General features: G+C 35.7%; 2 protein-coding genes across 6 annotated transcripts in view; one reads left to right on the forward strand and one right to left on the reverse strand.

The window, feature by feature from the left end:
• Gpat4 (Glycerol-3-phosphate acyltransferase 4) overlaps nucleotides 1-2,243 on the forward strand; it is a 50,516-nt gene extending 48,273 nt beyond the window's left edge. For all 3 annotated transcript variants that reach the window (XM_065368417.1, XM_065368420.1, XM_065368429.1), the window contains one exon: nucleotides 602-2,243. In XM_065368417.1, coding sequence (XP_065224489.1) covers nucleotides 602-898 — 297 coding nt within the window. In that variant the 3' untranslated portion in view covers nucleotides 899-2,243. The remainder of the gene's footprint in view (nucleotides 1-601) is intronic.
• A 4,536-nt stretch (nucleotides 2,244-6,779) lies between these two features.
• Nucleotides 6,780-13,329, reverse strand: LOC135848517 (uncharacterized). Of its 3 annotated transcripts, none has more exons than XM_065368457.1 (8): nucleotides 13,224-13,325; nucleotides 11,589-13,147; nucleotides 11,311-11,485; nucleotides 11,064-11,237; nucleotides 10,788-10,986; nucleotides 9,543-9,706; nucleotides 8,497-8,559; nucleotides 6,780-8,414 (listed from the first exon to the last, which is right to left on the reverse strand). In XM_065368457.1, exons 6-8 carry the CDS (start codon nucleotides 9,637-9,639, stop codon nucleotides 6,913-6,915), a joined length of 1,662 nt encoding a protein of 553 aa, XP_065224529.1. In that variant the 5' UTR covers nucleotides 9,640-9,706; nucleotides 10,788-10,986; nucleotides 11,064-11,237; nucleotides 11,311-11,485; nucleotides 11,589-13,147; nucleotides 13,224-13,325; the 3' UTR covers nucleotides 6,780-6,912. The 3 variants fall into 3 exon arrangements, with proteins under 3 accessions (XP_065224529.1, XP_065224520.1, XP_065224511.1); XM_065368448.1 differs by having other exon boundaries at nucleotides 11,563-13,147; XM_065368439.1 differs by having other exon boundaries at nucleotides 11,311-13,147; nucleotides 13,246-13,329.
• Between the last annotated feature and the right edge of the window lie 1,939 nt (nucleotides 13,330-15,268).

The raw sequence follows: 15,268 nt of genomic DNA on the forward strand, positions 1-15,268 counted from the left end.
ATCATTTTTTTTTCAAAAATTTCCGAGGTCCCATTTTTGTGTCATAAAGGTCGAAAATAACTCATGTTTTCTGTCATGCCATAAAATGCTTCTGTTTTAGGTCTAAACTGCCATCAAATGATCTGTTTTTTGGCTTTGAAAAAATAATATGTAAAAAAAGGGGAGGGGTCCCATTTTTTACTAAAATTGTAAAAAGCCCCACTTTTTTCAAAATTGTCAAAAATATTCTTTTTTTTGTAAATTTTCAAAATAAAAGTTCTGTTTATGGTCAAGATTGTCATGAATTTTGTTTTGCCTGAAGTGTCATAAGAAGTCCTATTTTCTGTCTGTATCATAAAAGTACTGTTTTTTTTTCAAAAATTCCCAATTTTGTTTTTTTTCATTCGCTTGTTTTCATTTTTTTTTCTGGTTCTGTTTGAAAATGGAAACATTTTGACTGCCAAAAATGCTGGCTTGAACAAATTTAAAACCTCCTTTCCACTACATTGAACCCCCTCCCCTGGATTTCCTGTGCCTTCACTTTCTGAAATTTTGATTTCACTCGTGTATACATATTCATAATAAGCAAACTGATCAATTTGTTTGTTTTTCGTTTTTACAGTACGATCCGCGATTCGGCGACGCTTTCTGGAACAGCAGCAAATACTCGATGATGCAGTACTTGTACTTGATGATGACCAGTTGGGCGATCGTCTGCGACGTTTGGTATCTACCTCCGATGACCATGGAACCGGACGAGAACGCCGTGCAATTCGCCAATCGCGTCAAAAGAGCCATCGCCGAACGAGGCGGCTTAGTTGATCTCATGTGGGATGGCCAATTAAAACGTATGAAACCTAAAAAAGAATGGAAAGAAAGACATCAAGAAGAATTCAGCAAACGATTAAAAATCGAATAGTAATACACGGTGTTAAACATATCGTATTTTTTAAAATCTTCCTTTTACCTTGTGTACCTCTCCCCCTCCTCGTACCATTTTTTCTCCTAGCTTCGCCCAGTTTCTCGTGTAACAATAATACCTACCTATTTTTTATAACTCTGATGTCATTTTAATTTGAAAAATTGTCAATATCGTTTAAATCAGACGCAAACGCCATGCCAGCCAGCGCATCAGATAAACGAATTTACCTACACGAACGTCACCACGATTTATAAGATGTAATTTACCTATTGTTGTTTTTGTTTCTTTCTTTTTTAAAATGTGTATTTTTGGTTTTAAGATGATATGTACCTATTCTTTCTTCTTTCTCTCTTTGTTTCTCTGTCTGTATTATCTTCGTCTGTGTCTTTATTATTTCATGGAGAACTCGCTAAACGATCCGTACAGAGTGTTGTAGTTTTTAATATGATTATTATTAAGTTTATGGTTTATTGGCTGGTTTTCTGAATAGCGTTGCAGGAAGGAGAGGCCAAAAAACTGATGAATCTGTGATTCGTGTAACTTATAAATTATTCTCTTTTTTTTTTTGTACATAATATTGTTTTTATAAACTATTTTGTTCGGATTGTAAAATACTGGGGAATGAACGAGTTCTTCATGAAAATACCATACTCAAGCTTTTCTTTTCTCGATTATATGATCAAAGTTATTAGAACTTGAAAGTCATCACCGTTTTATTTTTCTAGAAAAATATTGTATTTCGTAGAGACGTGTTTTTTTTTTTTTCAAAAAAAGAGTATTTTGTGTAAATATGTATTGTAGTATCATTTGTAAAAATAATTTGCAAACATACCTCGATAATATGTATTATGTATGTATGTATATGATTGGAAGGTAGTTCGTTACCAAAAGTATGTTTGTTCAAGTTCCTGAGCGTGTATCTGTTTTGAAACACCTTTCTTTCTCTTTTCTTTTTTTTTTTTATCTAGTATTATCTACTTTAAGAATTTTTAAACGAAGAAAAAAAAATTGTAAAATTCAATTTCAAAGCGCAAAAGATAATATTTAATCAAAAATTATTTATTTCGATGTAATTTTTGAACTTTTTTTTAAACGTGTAATATGTATTTATAGCTGATTACCTTCAATTCTTCTCTTTTTTTTATTGTATTTATTTATTTTGTTTTTGTAAATACCTACTTGGATGATTTTAACGTGTTAATGGCTTGAAATGTGCGACTGTTCAAAGACCACTGCTATTTAAACGTATTTATTAATGTTTTTTTTTGCGATAGAACGTCGAATTTCTTATGGTTTATCCGTTTACTGGATGTATTTTTAAAATAAATCACTATTTTGCTGATATTCTTCCTAATTTGTATTTTAAATCGCCCCTGAATTGGTTGAATTTCAAATTCGAATTTTTAATGGGCACGCAGCGCCATCTATCGGCATAAAACGGAACTTTCGTTCTGTTTTTTAAAAAATCAAGGTTCAAAATGTGGCGAAATTGGCGCTATCTATAGGATTATTAAGGAATTACTTCGCAAAGAACGCTCTGTAACCCTCGAATTTGATGTAGTTCCATAATATTCCGATAGATAGCGCCACACGCTTATCTAGCTCTCGAAATGAGATTTTTTGAAACCAATCTAACTGACATACAGCGCCATCTATCGGAATATAACGAAACTTTTGTACTGTTTTTAACACCCAGGTTGTAAAAATCATGAAATGAGAGCTAGATATGCGCGTGGCGCTATCTATGGGAATATTACAGAACTACTTCTCAAAGAACACTCAAAAACCTATTTTCTATTGCTCGAATTCGACGTAGTTCCGTAATATTCCGATAGATAGCGCCACGCGCATATCTAGCTCTCATTTCCTCACTTTTTAAACCTCAATTTTTGGTTTCATTTTCTTCCGATAGATGGCGCTGTGTGTCCGTTCAATAGCAAAAATTTAATGTCTCCATACAGCACAATGCTCCAATCTTCCGATCGGCCGTGTTATTTGAGTTGCCTATCGATCATTTTTGCAGGGGCATTCAATATGAACGAAGAATTGCAGTATTTTGACTTCGATCAGTTATTTAAATTGCCTATCGAGTATTACGAAGGCGTTCTCGACTTTTTAAATATAAATCTTGCATTTTGTTTGATATTTGCAGCCACATTCGAATTTCGGCATTCGGAAACAAATGCTAAAAAATCGTCCATTTTAATTTGTAGACATTTTGAAGAATTGTGCTTCGTGGGGGGGGGGTGAAATTTCTAAATTAACGCAATGTTATCATAAATGAGGTGTCGAAATGTATGTTTTTGAACCTCCCGAACTCGAATTTGACATCATTTCGGCGCGCAAGTCCATTGGACTCGTGGAGAGGAGGGTGCAAAATTTCAAAATGAGCTTACTCATCGTGTGAGGTATCAAAATAAATGTTTTCGACCCCGCTGATTACAATTTTGGTAATATTTCAGTCCAAAACTCAAAAGGGGGCTCAACTGGGTAGGTTCAAAACTCAAAAATGGGCCTACGTATCATGTTGCACATCAAAATATACGTTTTTAAGGCTCCTGAACTCGAATTTGACATTATTTCGGCGCTCGAGCTTTGTAGAAGAGGAGAGGGGATGTAAAATTTCAAAATGAGCTACTCATCGTGCGAGGTATCAAAATATACATTTTCAAACCCACTGAATACAATTTTGGTAATATTTCAGCACAAAATCCGTATTATCCGGACAAGTATAGGTACATGAATTACATATGAGTACATACTCAAAAATTTTTGTCATCTTTGTTTTTGGTTTGTTTTTCTCTATTTTGTGAAGAAATAAAATTCATCTTTTGCATATTTTCATTAAAAATTACAAAAATACACCATTATCATCAAAAAAACAGTCATTTATGGCCAAAAATTCAACCAAAAACATATTAATCCGTATTATCCGGATTTTTGCTTATCCGAACATCCAAATTCCCCAGTTAGTCCGGATAAGCGGAAGTCTACTGTACAGAGAGGGGGAGGTTCAGAACTCAAAAAAGGGCCCGAATTTTACCTGGCACATCAAAATGAATGTTTTAGAAACTCCAGAGTACGAATTTGACATTATTTCGGTGTAAACCCTAAAATGGGCATCTGAGGGGGAGGTTCAAAAATCAAAAATGGCCCTAAATATCACATAGCACATCAAAATATAATGGTTTGGAGGTGCTTGAGTTTGAATTTTATATCAATTTGGCAAAATTCGACCAAAGCGCCAACACTGCGGGATAGGCTGAACTTAATCCTCAAGGCAAGGTATATAGCTGACCCCGCAGACAGGTCATATTATAACTTCGTAGGAGGGTAAAATTTACAACACGTCGACGACGTTAGCGTAGGAAATTAGGAATAAAAGTTACACTGGTACGAAGTGACAACAGACCGCCTGAAAGGCGCCAACCTACATCCTCTTTGATAAGCCGATCCTGTAGAAACCCAGGTCGGCACTTGTACTGCCGGGAAGCAGTAAGCAAGTAGACGGCGCACGGATTTCTACCCTAACCTCGCCTAGGACGGCTACAATACAACAATAATTTTCCATGTGAAAAAAAATCAGCGCTTAAAAATATTCAACTTCCATAGCTAGATATGTGTAGCTTTGCCAGCTAATATGTATACATTGATACAACAATAAAATTATACATTGGTGGTATGTGTAAAGAGTAAAATGAGTCCCGGAGTCCGTAGCTTGCATTCAGCGACCTCGAAAACATAATATCCGATGTATCACTCGACATTTCACGATTTTTCAAAATTTTGACCCCCCCCCTTTTGGGGCACAGAAAGACATTGAGGGGTTGAGCCCAAAAATATGTTCATATTCGTACTCAGCGACTTCAAAAACATACGATTCGATATATTACTTGACATTTCACAATTTTTCAAAATTTTGACCCCCCCCCTCTTTTGGGGCACAGAAAGACATTGAGAGGTTGAACCCAAAAAATTGGTTCACATTCGTACTCAGCGACTTCGAAAACATACCATTCGATATATTACTCGACTTTTCACAATTTTTCACAATTTTGGCCCCCTTAATTGTACCATTATAAAAAAAAAACAAAAAATGTATAGAAAAAATTCATTCGTGATCACCAAAATTATGAAAATATATCATTAGAATTCAATTTGTAAAGACATATTTTTGGCACTCTGTGCCAAAAGCTCACATGATTCAACTTATACCCTAGGAAGACGTTGAATCTAGACCTAGTACTACGCACATAGACAGATAGGTACTGGCGATCTACCGCCTCGTTACCTACTCTTTGGAATATAATGATATATTTATGCACACAGGTAGATTGAAATAAATATAGAAAACTCAGGCGACTATTTGTGATATTAGCTTTATTATTAATATTAATTAAGCATTTGACATGCACAGAGTAGTCTTATTATTTATTGATTATTATGTAATGGAATTACATTTATAAATAGGATTAGAATACATGGTATTTGTAATATGTGTAAAATACACCACCCAGGGAGGAAATAGGGCATATGTACCGGATAGGGCAGGTCCATTACATACGACTCGGATAGAGATTTTATAAAGATGACTGTACAGCTCATCTGAGTAACCACAGTTTCCAATTCTCCTTACGTACCTAATAGAATATTTCCAAGAAATATTATAATACTAATAGGTTGAAAGTGTAAGCTCCATACTTCGATTACACTGATAGGGATCCACACTTCGACCTATCTCGAATAGAATGAAACCAAGCTTACACTTGGTGAGTCCATGGTTGACTGACTATCTGATCCAATAACAAACAACTCGCAACTGACAAGAACTAAAACGCCAGATAGCGTGGTTACGTAAGAGAGCTGTACTAAAATCGAAAAGGAATAAAAAGAGAACAATTTTCTATCACCTAAGCGACAGAAAATGGCGCAATTCCTCCCTAGTCCCTTTACAAATTCTTGAAAACGCATTTGAATTCAACACGAAAATATTCGTTCATCGTAAAAAGTCAATTTCAAACTCATCACGAAAAAAGTTCATTCGATATCTTGTACTTCGCCCAAATGATCAAAACAAATTTTTGTCGAAATATTTCAATTTCTTGCAAAATTTCAACACATTTAGATAGGTCACATGACACCTTCAAAAACCGCAAAAATCATGCCCAATCTTAGGCTCAAAATTCTTCAAAAAGTGTTCTCGTCACACAGATCACATGACACTTTTTCAAAAATGCCATAACCATATCTTAATTTTATTTTAGATTCACTCCAATTTAAAAATAAAAATTTCAACCCATTGACATTAAACAAAAATTAATAGCGAAAAACAAAATGGATTCTACATTCAAAATTGATCAAATTTTGTTCTTTTCAATTTTTTCCATAAGTCAAAATTGAAGGATCTACGTGACATTTAAAGTAGAAGAAATTTCAAAAAAATTGAGCAACCCTTGAAATTTCTCATACTTTGAATGCCGCGTAGCTCCTCAAATATTGATCTGGGCCAAAAATTGAAGAGAATAAAATTTGATCAATTTTGAATATAGAATCCATTTTCGCTATTGATTTTTTCTTCGAGTCTTTTTTTATTCTAAATGTGGTCATAGCCCCTTCAATTTTCAAGTTGGGCAAAAATTTGTAAGGTCAAAATTTGCTCAGTTTTCAAAGTACTACCAGTTCCCACCTGTCCCACCATCAAAATTTTCATTTCATTTGTTTATATTATTAAAATGTAATTTTTCCCCTTCAATTTTCAAGTTAGGCAACCTGTTCATCTAACGTTTTTTTTTTAGTCGTACCCGGTTATATCCAAATCTGAAGTTTGTACCGCCACTCCTCGGACACCCTGTAGAGGATCAAGAGGATACGAAAAATATCAAAACAAAAATCTATGGGTATATTACAGAGAAAAAGTAACAACATAGCGAAATTAAAAGCACGTTGAAATTGACGTATTACTAGAGAAACTCCTTCGACGTAGAAGAACCACAGGATATGTAACATCAATTCTACCGCCTTTTTCTTAACTTCGATTTGTACCCGGATTCGTCATCAGCAGGCTTTTTTCGATTACCCGCAGACTTTTGACGGTTATCCATAGTGAACGAATTGGATTCGCGTGATGACATTTCGGACGGTTGATGAGCCACGGAAGAGGCAATTTCTTCACACGCTTCTTGAAATTTAAGTCCTCGTAGCAGAGTAAAAATGCTTTTAGCTTTAGTAAAACCGATCTGGTATTTCTTTTTCCAAATATTTTCCATCATGTATTCCAGTACTAGTTTGGTAGTTTGGTTCGAAGGCCATATCACATGTTCGTTTTCACTTTCGTTTTTGGTTTCACTGGAAAAGTATCCGCCATAGATAAGAAGATCATAAAACAACGTTCTGTCTTGTGTAAACGATTTCAAGATATCCATATCCGTACAGGATACTAGCATAGGAAACGACAATGCGGTGGTGTCATTGGTTAAGCTCTTTCCAATAATATCAACATCTTTCTCGGTGAAATAAATAGCTTCGTCCCAGAGATATCCTGGCCCACTTTTTACACTGTACGAAGTTCTGCGTTTTAGAGTGGTAAGATAGGCGGTTGCCAAATAGGGGTTGATCAACTCGAAGCCATTAAATGAACATTTGGCAACTTCGATACACTGGTTCAATATTACATCGACATCACCCAATTCTAGACGCGTAGATACTTTTTTAATTGATTCTTCGGAATAAGAAAAACATTCACGAACCAAACTTTTATTTGTCTCGTATTGTATGTATCCTTCTCGTACTTTTGATGGCATCCAAATTGAATAAATATCAATCTGGCAATCGAGGGTTTTTACAGCGAAATACGGATTCACTCCAAAAAATACATGCTTCGCTTTGGGAATTTCATTTTCAAATAGTAAAAATGTCCGGAATAACTTCGATAAATTTTTGTCCTCCCGATTCTGCTCAACTTTCGCGAGCAGGTTGAAAACTACATCGCAGGAGTCCAGTAAAATGAAAACTTTTTCATTTGATTGCGCAAGATATAATACGAGCCTTTGCAACGAAGACACCACTTCGTCCATAACATCGCCCAATCTTTCTTGTTCGCTTGATATATATTCTTCCGGTGCGTATTCATTCCAAATCAATTCCATTAAACTGCATAAAGACGCAAAAAACCACTCGTCGTCATTTTGCGCAATATGTACGTCTTTAAAATCTATGTTGACGACTGCGTGATTACTTCGATATTTTTTGTAAAGTTCAGGGCTTTCTGATGCGAACCGACACTTCTTGAAAAATGAATCCATTTCTGCATACTTCTTTTTTTTACTATGCTCATTGTCACCAACGACAGATTTTGAATTCGAAGCATACAATTCGAATAGTCTCGCTACGCTCGATTTCCCTGATCCAGGAGGGAAGAAGAATGCAACAGGAATATCCGACTCTGTGATGACTGGAAATAGTTTTGTGTTGTCTTGGAAATAGCATTCGTTTAGCATTACATCCACTTCATGCGCTAAAAAATGGGTACACAAATGTTAAAAAATAGGTAATGAAATGATAATTTGTCAGTAAATTGAATAAAACACAAAACGTACTTGTATTTAGACCAGGTTCCCATTGTTGCGTGGCCAAGGCGATTTGTCCATTTTCTAGATGGTCTGTGCAAAACAAAAAAAATAAAAACATTTTTGAAAAAAAAATATATTTACATGTGAAGTGATATTTGAAGTGGAACCTTTTTTTTCAACCCTATTCGGGCCGGACACTCACGTAGATGGCGCTAGTGTGCCCATTGTTCTAGAGTTCAGACGGGGCTTTTTTCTTAACCCTTTCTTATCAGTCGTATTTTACCAAAACGTTGGATTTACGAGTTAAAAATGAAAATATGAGTCGGTCATGATTAATATGCAATAATAATCGTAAAAATAATGTTCATCGAATTAATTTTTCAGTTTTAACCCTTGAAATTAATGCTTTCGTAAACGCTGATAAGAAAGCCCCGTCTGAAAAATGTAAACATTCTAGCCAGCTCACTAGCGCCCCTATGTGAGTGTCCGGTCCGAATCTCCAAAATTCATTCTCCTGTTTTTAATTGCATTTGAAAAGCAAGTAGGTAAATAAAATGTAATGCATTTATTTCATCGATTATTCATTGATAACGAAGTAAATAAATTACATTTTAATACTTTTCACTCAACGGTTTTTATTAGCTATAAAATGACATTGGAAAATTGAAGATAGCCCATATATTTTCTGAACTTACAGTATGCTTTCTTTACTTCGTTGTGTGAACTTTCGTCTGAGAGTTCCAATTGAGGAGCTCATTGCAAAAGTAGCCCTTGTCACATGAACTTTTAGACACGTTTTATTCGATTGCACCTATTGCCAACAGCGGAGATCATGTTGTAATGATGAAATGACCGTCAAGTTAGTCTAGCCTGAGTAGCCCTGAGAGGAATTGCTTTATAGAGTTTACATTCATGATACTGGGTACGCTCAAGGGAGAGCTTTGGAGATTGCATAGGTTCATGTGACAAGGGCTACTTTTGCAATGAGCTCCTCAATTTAATTAATATTTTATCAAAAGGTTCAGGTTTTACTTTAAATAAACAAGAAATTTGAGTAATCGTGTTATACTTACCGAATGCGAGATCTTTCTCTGCTAAGACTGCTCTCAGATGAATTGCTATAGGTTCTTCATGACTCCATAAGGAGCTGGTTGACATCACAGTGGACATTTTTACTGACTTTCGAAATCCTCAGATGCCAGATGCGAAGGAATGAAGGATATGATATGAAACAGAACTGAAAATGAAAAATGTTTGTAAGAAAAATTATCCAACTCGTCAAGGCAGGAAAGTGAAATCCGAGCACATGTTACAATTTCGTTTCTGCACTCTACTGGGTAAATCTGAAGTCTACGAACATGTCCCTGAATCCCTGATTAGTTTTTTTACTTTTTTATTTTTTTTCTTCTATCAGCTGTGTGAAGCGTACTTGTATAGGTTGGAGGTTGCAAGTTGCAATAATTGTTTGTTAAATTAAAATAAGAAATTATTTTCATTTTTTTGGTGCAGATAGAATTTCACTTTTTTTAAATTTTATGGCTATGTTATTTATTACGAGTAATTAATAAATATTATTGTTCCAGCATTCAAAAATAGATCAATTTTTCACGATATCGATCAACGATTTGTCGATTAGCAATTAGCAGCAGCCAAAAATCTGCCCTACCTCAGTACCTCGCATCATAATTCTGCGAAAAAAAAAACAAATAAAAACGCAGAACTCAACGTTTATTTACATATGTAGAGAATCACAATTATGTGAGGAAGGAAAAAAGCTCGTATATATGTCGCTCAAATAAACCCAAAGGAAAAACTCATAATGTACCACTTATTCCTTAAAAAAAAAAACTATTACAAAGTAGTCAACGGGGAAAGTAATATTATAGCGAACGAAAAGAAAGAAAAAGGAGCAAAGAACACGATGAGCATCACAGTTAAGTTCATAGTGGTGTTTTTTCTCATTTAAGGAAATGAGGATATTCAAAAATGAAAACGAGCACCCGAATTTAGCTAGTGGAATATTACTTAGTTATTAGGACAGCGTACATTTTAGAGGATGAAAACGTCGATGGTGTAAAATAAAGGAACATAGTTTAGTTCTTCATTTACGGTCAACATGCCAATCATACGTTTATGCATTCCTAATTCGCCTTTCTGAGCTATTATCAACACTTTTTCAACGAATTCTTCATAGTATAATTTTATCATTCCAAAAAGGATCGCCGATCAGTGAAATATAAGATGAGTTGAATTAAAATAAATATGTAGAACATTAGGTCATCGTAGAACGTAGAGCATGAACGAATGAAGATTCTTACTCGTTGTTTGTAATTGCAATGTACACAAGAGGATAAGCATTGGCGAGTACTGCCTCATCGTCATCTGTAAAAGTCACCATCTGCGATACAGTTGATGGCTGAATCGAGAAACTTGGTAGAACACCCTTAAGGATCCAGGTCGATAGCTGGTTAAGCTGGTATTGATCTATTCTCGAAATTCAACTTCTGCAATAACCATCTGTATAAAATAAAATGAATATTAATCAACGCTAAAACGTAAATGAACCGATGAATATAAAATTACTCAACACTAACTTCTACGATACCGTCGACATGATTCTCATTGATATTCTTATTCATCGCGTTCATATAGCTGCTCTGGAGAAATCATTGGCGAGAATTTTTCCAACATTTGGTACTTCTAACGCGTATCGTAAGGATCGTAAACCGGACGCAGATAGAGCTTCAGAGCACAGCAGTGATACCAGTCTGTAGAAAAGTCACCAGTTATGAAGAATGTTTGAATAAAGATTACAATTATTCGATAGAGAATTCTGCTTACTTCATCGGTAGATTGAATCGAGTCATTTTGAGTTAGGAATAAATTGTTTTTCTCTGCGTGATCGGCGAATGGTCTTTTGACGGTCTTATTCTGAGGAGTATTCTTATAGAATATGGACTTTCCATTCATAACTGAAGTTTTGCCTTCGTAAATGGTTTCATTTGGTTCTGCCATTCTAATGATTTTATGAACAAATATTTACAATTACAAACAACTTAGGATACAGAAAATAACAAAACAAACAAATCGAACATAGAAGCACGTTGAAATTGGCGTACTGGACAAACTTCTTCGACTTAGAACTACAGGATTACGATATGTAACATAAATTCTACCGCCTTTTTCTTAGCTTCGATTTGTACTCGGATTCGTCATCAGCAGGCTTTTTTCGATTACCCACAGACTTTTGACGGTTATCCTTCGTGAATGAATTGAATTCGCGTGATGACATTTCGGACGGTTGATGAGCCAGGGAAGTGGCAATTTCTTCACACACTTCTTGAAATTTAAGTCCTCGTAGTAGATTAAAAATGCTTTTGGCTTTAGTAAAACCGATCTGGTATTTCTGTTTCCAAATATTTTCCAACATATATTCCAGTACTAGTTTAGTAGTTCGGTTCGAAGGCCATATCACATGTTCGTTTTCACTTTCGTTTTTGGTTTCACCGGAGAAGTATCCGCCATAGATAAGAAGATCACAAAACAACGTTCTGTCTTGTGTAAACGATTTCAAGATATCCATATCCGTACAGGACACTAGCATAGGAAAAGACAATGCGGTGGTGCCATTGGTTAAGCTCTTTCCAATAATATCAATATCTTTCTCGGTGAAATAAATAGCTTCGTGCCAGAGAGATCTTGCTGGCGCGATGTTTACACAGTACGAGGTTCTGCTTTTTAAAGTGGTAAGATGAGCGGTTGCCAAATAAGGGTTGATTAACTCGAAGCCATTGAATGAAAATTCAGCCACTTCAATACACCGCTTCACTACATCATCGACATTTTCCAATTTCAGATATTCGCATGCTTTTTTAATCGATTCTTTCGAATAAGAAAAACATTCGCGCACCAATTCTCTATTTTTTTCGTACTCTGCTTTCTTTGTTTGTGGCACAGCAGGAACATAAATTGAATAAAATTCCATTTCGGGATCAATGTGTCTGATAACGAAATTTGGATTAACACCAAAGTAAACATACTTCGCGCTGGTACTTTCAACTGCAGGTTTTAGAAACGTCGCGAATGACTTCGATAAAGATGCGTGGGGCTGATTCCTCTCAAGTTTTTCCAGTTGATTAAACACTACATCGCAGGAATCTAGGATGACATATGTAAACATGGTCATGTACCGTCGTCGTAAGCAATGAAATGAGATTTGGTAAGGAACCGAGCACAGCTTTGCCTTCCCGCATATTCAACAGTTCACTTGACAAATGATCTTCTGGGCAGTGTTCCTTAAGAACCGCTATCATTATAGCTCTCAAACACTGATAAAATAACCCAGCGCTTTCGCCAATATTTACATCTCCAAAGTCAATGTACACGACAGGGCAATTTCTACGATATTTCGTGTAAAGATCACTCTTCTTTGACGCGAACCAACAAGAGTCGAAAAATTTATTCGTGTTTTCATACCGAATTCTTTCTTCATCACTAGCATCTTCATCGATAGTTTTCGACTTCGAGGCATACGATTCAAACAGTTGCGCTATGCTCGATTTCCCCGAGCCAGGAGGGAAAATAAAAGCAACAGGAGTTTTCGACCGTAAGATGACTTGAAACAACTTTGTGTTATCCTGGTAAAAACTTTTTCCAACCATTTCATCCACCTTATACTCTGAAAAAATCGGTATACAAATGTTAAAATAATGATAATTTGTCAGTAAGTGAATTGAATAAAATACAAAACGTACTCGTATATTGGGCGTTACCTACTTTGGTCACTTTGGTCCACAGTGATAACGAGTTTGTAATAGCTTGCAACACCGCAACGTTGTGTTGCTCCTCGACTACCAACACACATCATCTTGAAAATTCCCTTTTTTTTCTCTCTGTTTTTCCTTCGTTGTGGAACGTCTGCAGTGCGGCCACATGTCAATATAATTTCTCTCTCTCTGTCTCTTTATTCAGAATGATGCTTCTTGTTTGGGTAGTCGAGGGTAGTATGTATTTTTTTTTTTTTACGATTTTACGTTCAATTGTTTCCACTCTCTATCTAATACCCATTCACCTTGGTTTCTTAGATAGCTCACAAAGTAGCCCTATTGTATTGTGATAGTCAGGATCAGAATGCCAGCGTACCTGTTTTAGGGTTGGTATTTACTAAAGCTCTTTAATACAAGTATGGAAATAGATTATACTCTTAAGAAAGTCATAGGATTTTACGTAAGTTTTACGTACTGCGCAGTGCGCGAGCAAGCATCAAATCAGCTGTTCACGTACAACGTTGCACCCCATTGTTTGCTCCACCCACCTCCACCGCGTGACGACACCAACCTGCCATGCGCAGTACGCAACACATACGTAAAATGCTATGACTTTCTTAAGAGCATACTCTATTTCCATACTTGTATTAAAGAGCTTTAGTATTTACGTATTTGTACATACTCGCGAATGAATCCACATAATTCTACCACTTAGGTAAATGGGTACAATTATTTTGAAAAGGTTGAACACTTCTGAGATGGTACTTTCCATAAGAAGAGGGTCGAAATTGTCAGAAAAGTGATGAAAAAGCAAAAAAGAAAAAAACTTTGATTCAAGTTTTGCATATGATTTTTCATTTTCTCTTCCTTTTACCAACAATAGGTACCAACATAAAACTCGAAATCGCATTATAACTACATAATATTTCAGGGGAAAATGCATTGAACAAAACTTGTAGACCTCAAAATTTCGTATTAATCAACGTTAACGCCACCATAGGTACTTCATTTTTTATTGAGTTCATACTCCATTTGTTCCATTTCAAAATGATTTCACAAATCACAAACAATCCTACCTAAAAAAAAAAAATGAACAAAACCAAAACTGAAGAGAATCTCATCTTACTGATCTTACAAGGGAACCACTCGAGGTGTCCGCCTCCGATTTGGACGGGACCGCGATTTTTGGGAAAAGCATGTTCTAAAACCCCAAAATCCAAATTTTCAGCTGCCCAAGTTCATTCTTCGATTTTTGGCGAATTTTTGAAAATCCAAATTGACTATTTTGGTGATTTATGCTTTTTTTTAAAAAGTACGTACTTGATCAGTAAAAATGTTCAAAATAAGTCCTAAAACTGATATTAACCCCCCCAAATCCAAATTTCGCCATTTCCAGCCATTCTGGAGGCTCCAGCGCGATTTTTCAATTTCTCCAGAATTTTCAATTTGCTCCAGAAGGCGTGAATATGAAGTTGGGCAGCTAAAAATCGGGTTGTGTGTTATACTTACTCGAACTGTTTAGCGAATTTATTCACATTTGAGCCGATTCTGGAGGGGACACCTCAAGAGTGGGTTTTTGACAAGCTATTTTCATAAGCATAATAATTAATAAAAATATCCAAAAATTAAAGAGGGGCCCAAGAAAGGCTGGAAATGGCGAAATTTGCTCTCGTGTGGTTAATTAATGACGAAATACAGCAATTCGCGCAAATTTCAAAAATGTTCTCACAAACGAGGAATTTTTGGCTTTTGGATATTTTTATTTTGAAAAAAAGCTGGTCAAAAAACCACTCTTGAGGTGTCCGCTCCAGAATCGGTTCAGATTTGGACAAATTCGTTAAACAGGTCGAGTATAACATACAACTCGATTTTTAGCTGCCCAACTTCATATTCACGCCTTCTGAAGCAAGTTCAAAATTCTGGAGAAATTGAAAAATCGCGCTGGATCCTCCAGAATAGCTGGAAATGTCGAAATTTGCCCTCGCGGGGTTAGTTCATGACAAAATACTGCGATTCGCACAAATTTCAAAAAT

The sequence above is a fragment of the Planococcus citri genome, chromosome 1 (genome assembly GCF_950023065.1).
Source record: "Planococcus citri chromosome 1, ihPlaCitr1.1, whole genome shotgun sequence".
In the NCBI taxonomy this organism is placed as follows: domain Eukaryota; kingdom Metazoa; phylum Arthropoda; class Insecta; order Hemiptera; family Pseudococcidae; genus Planococcus; species Planococcus citri.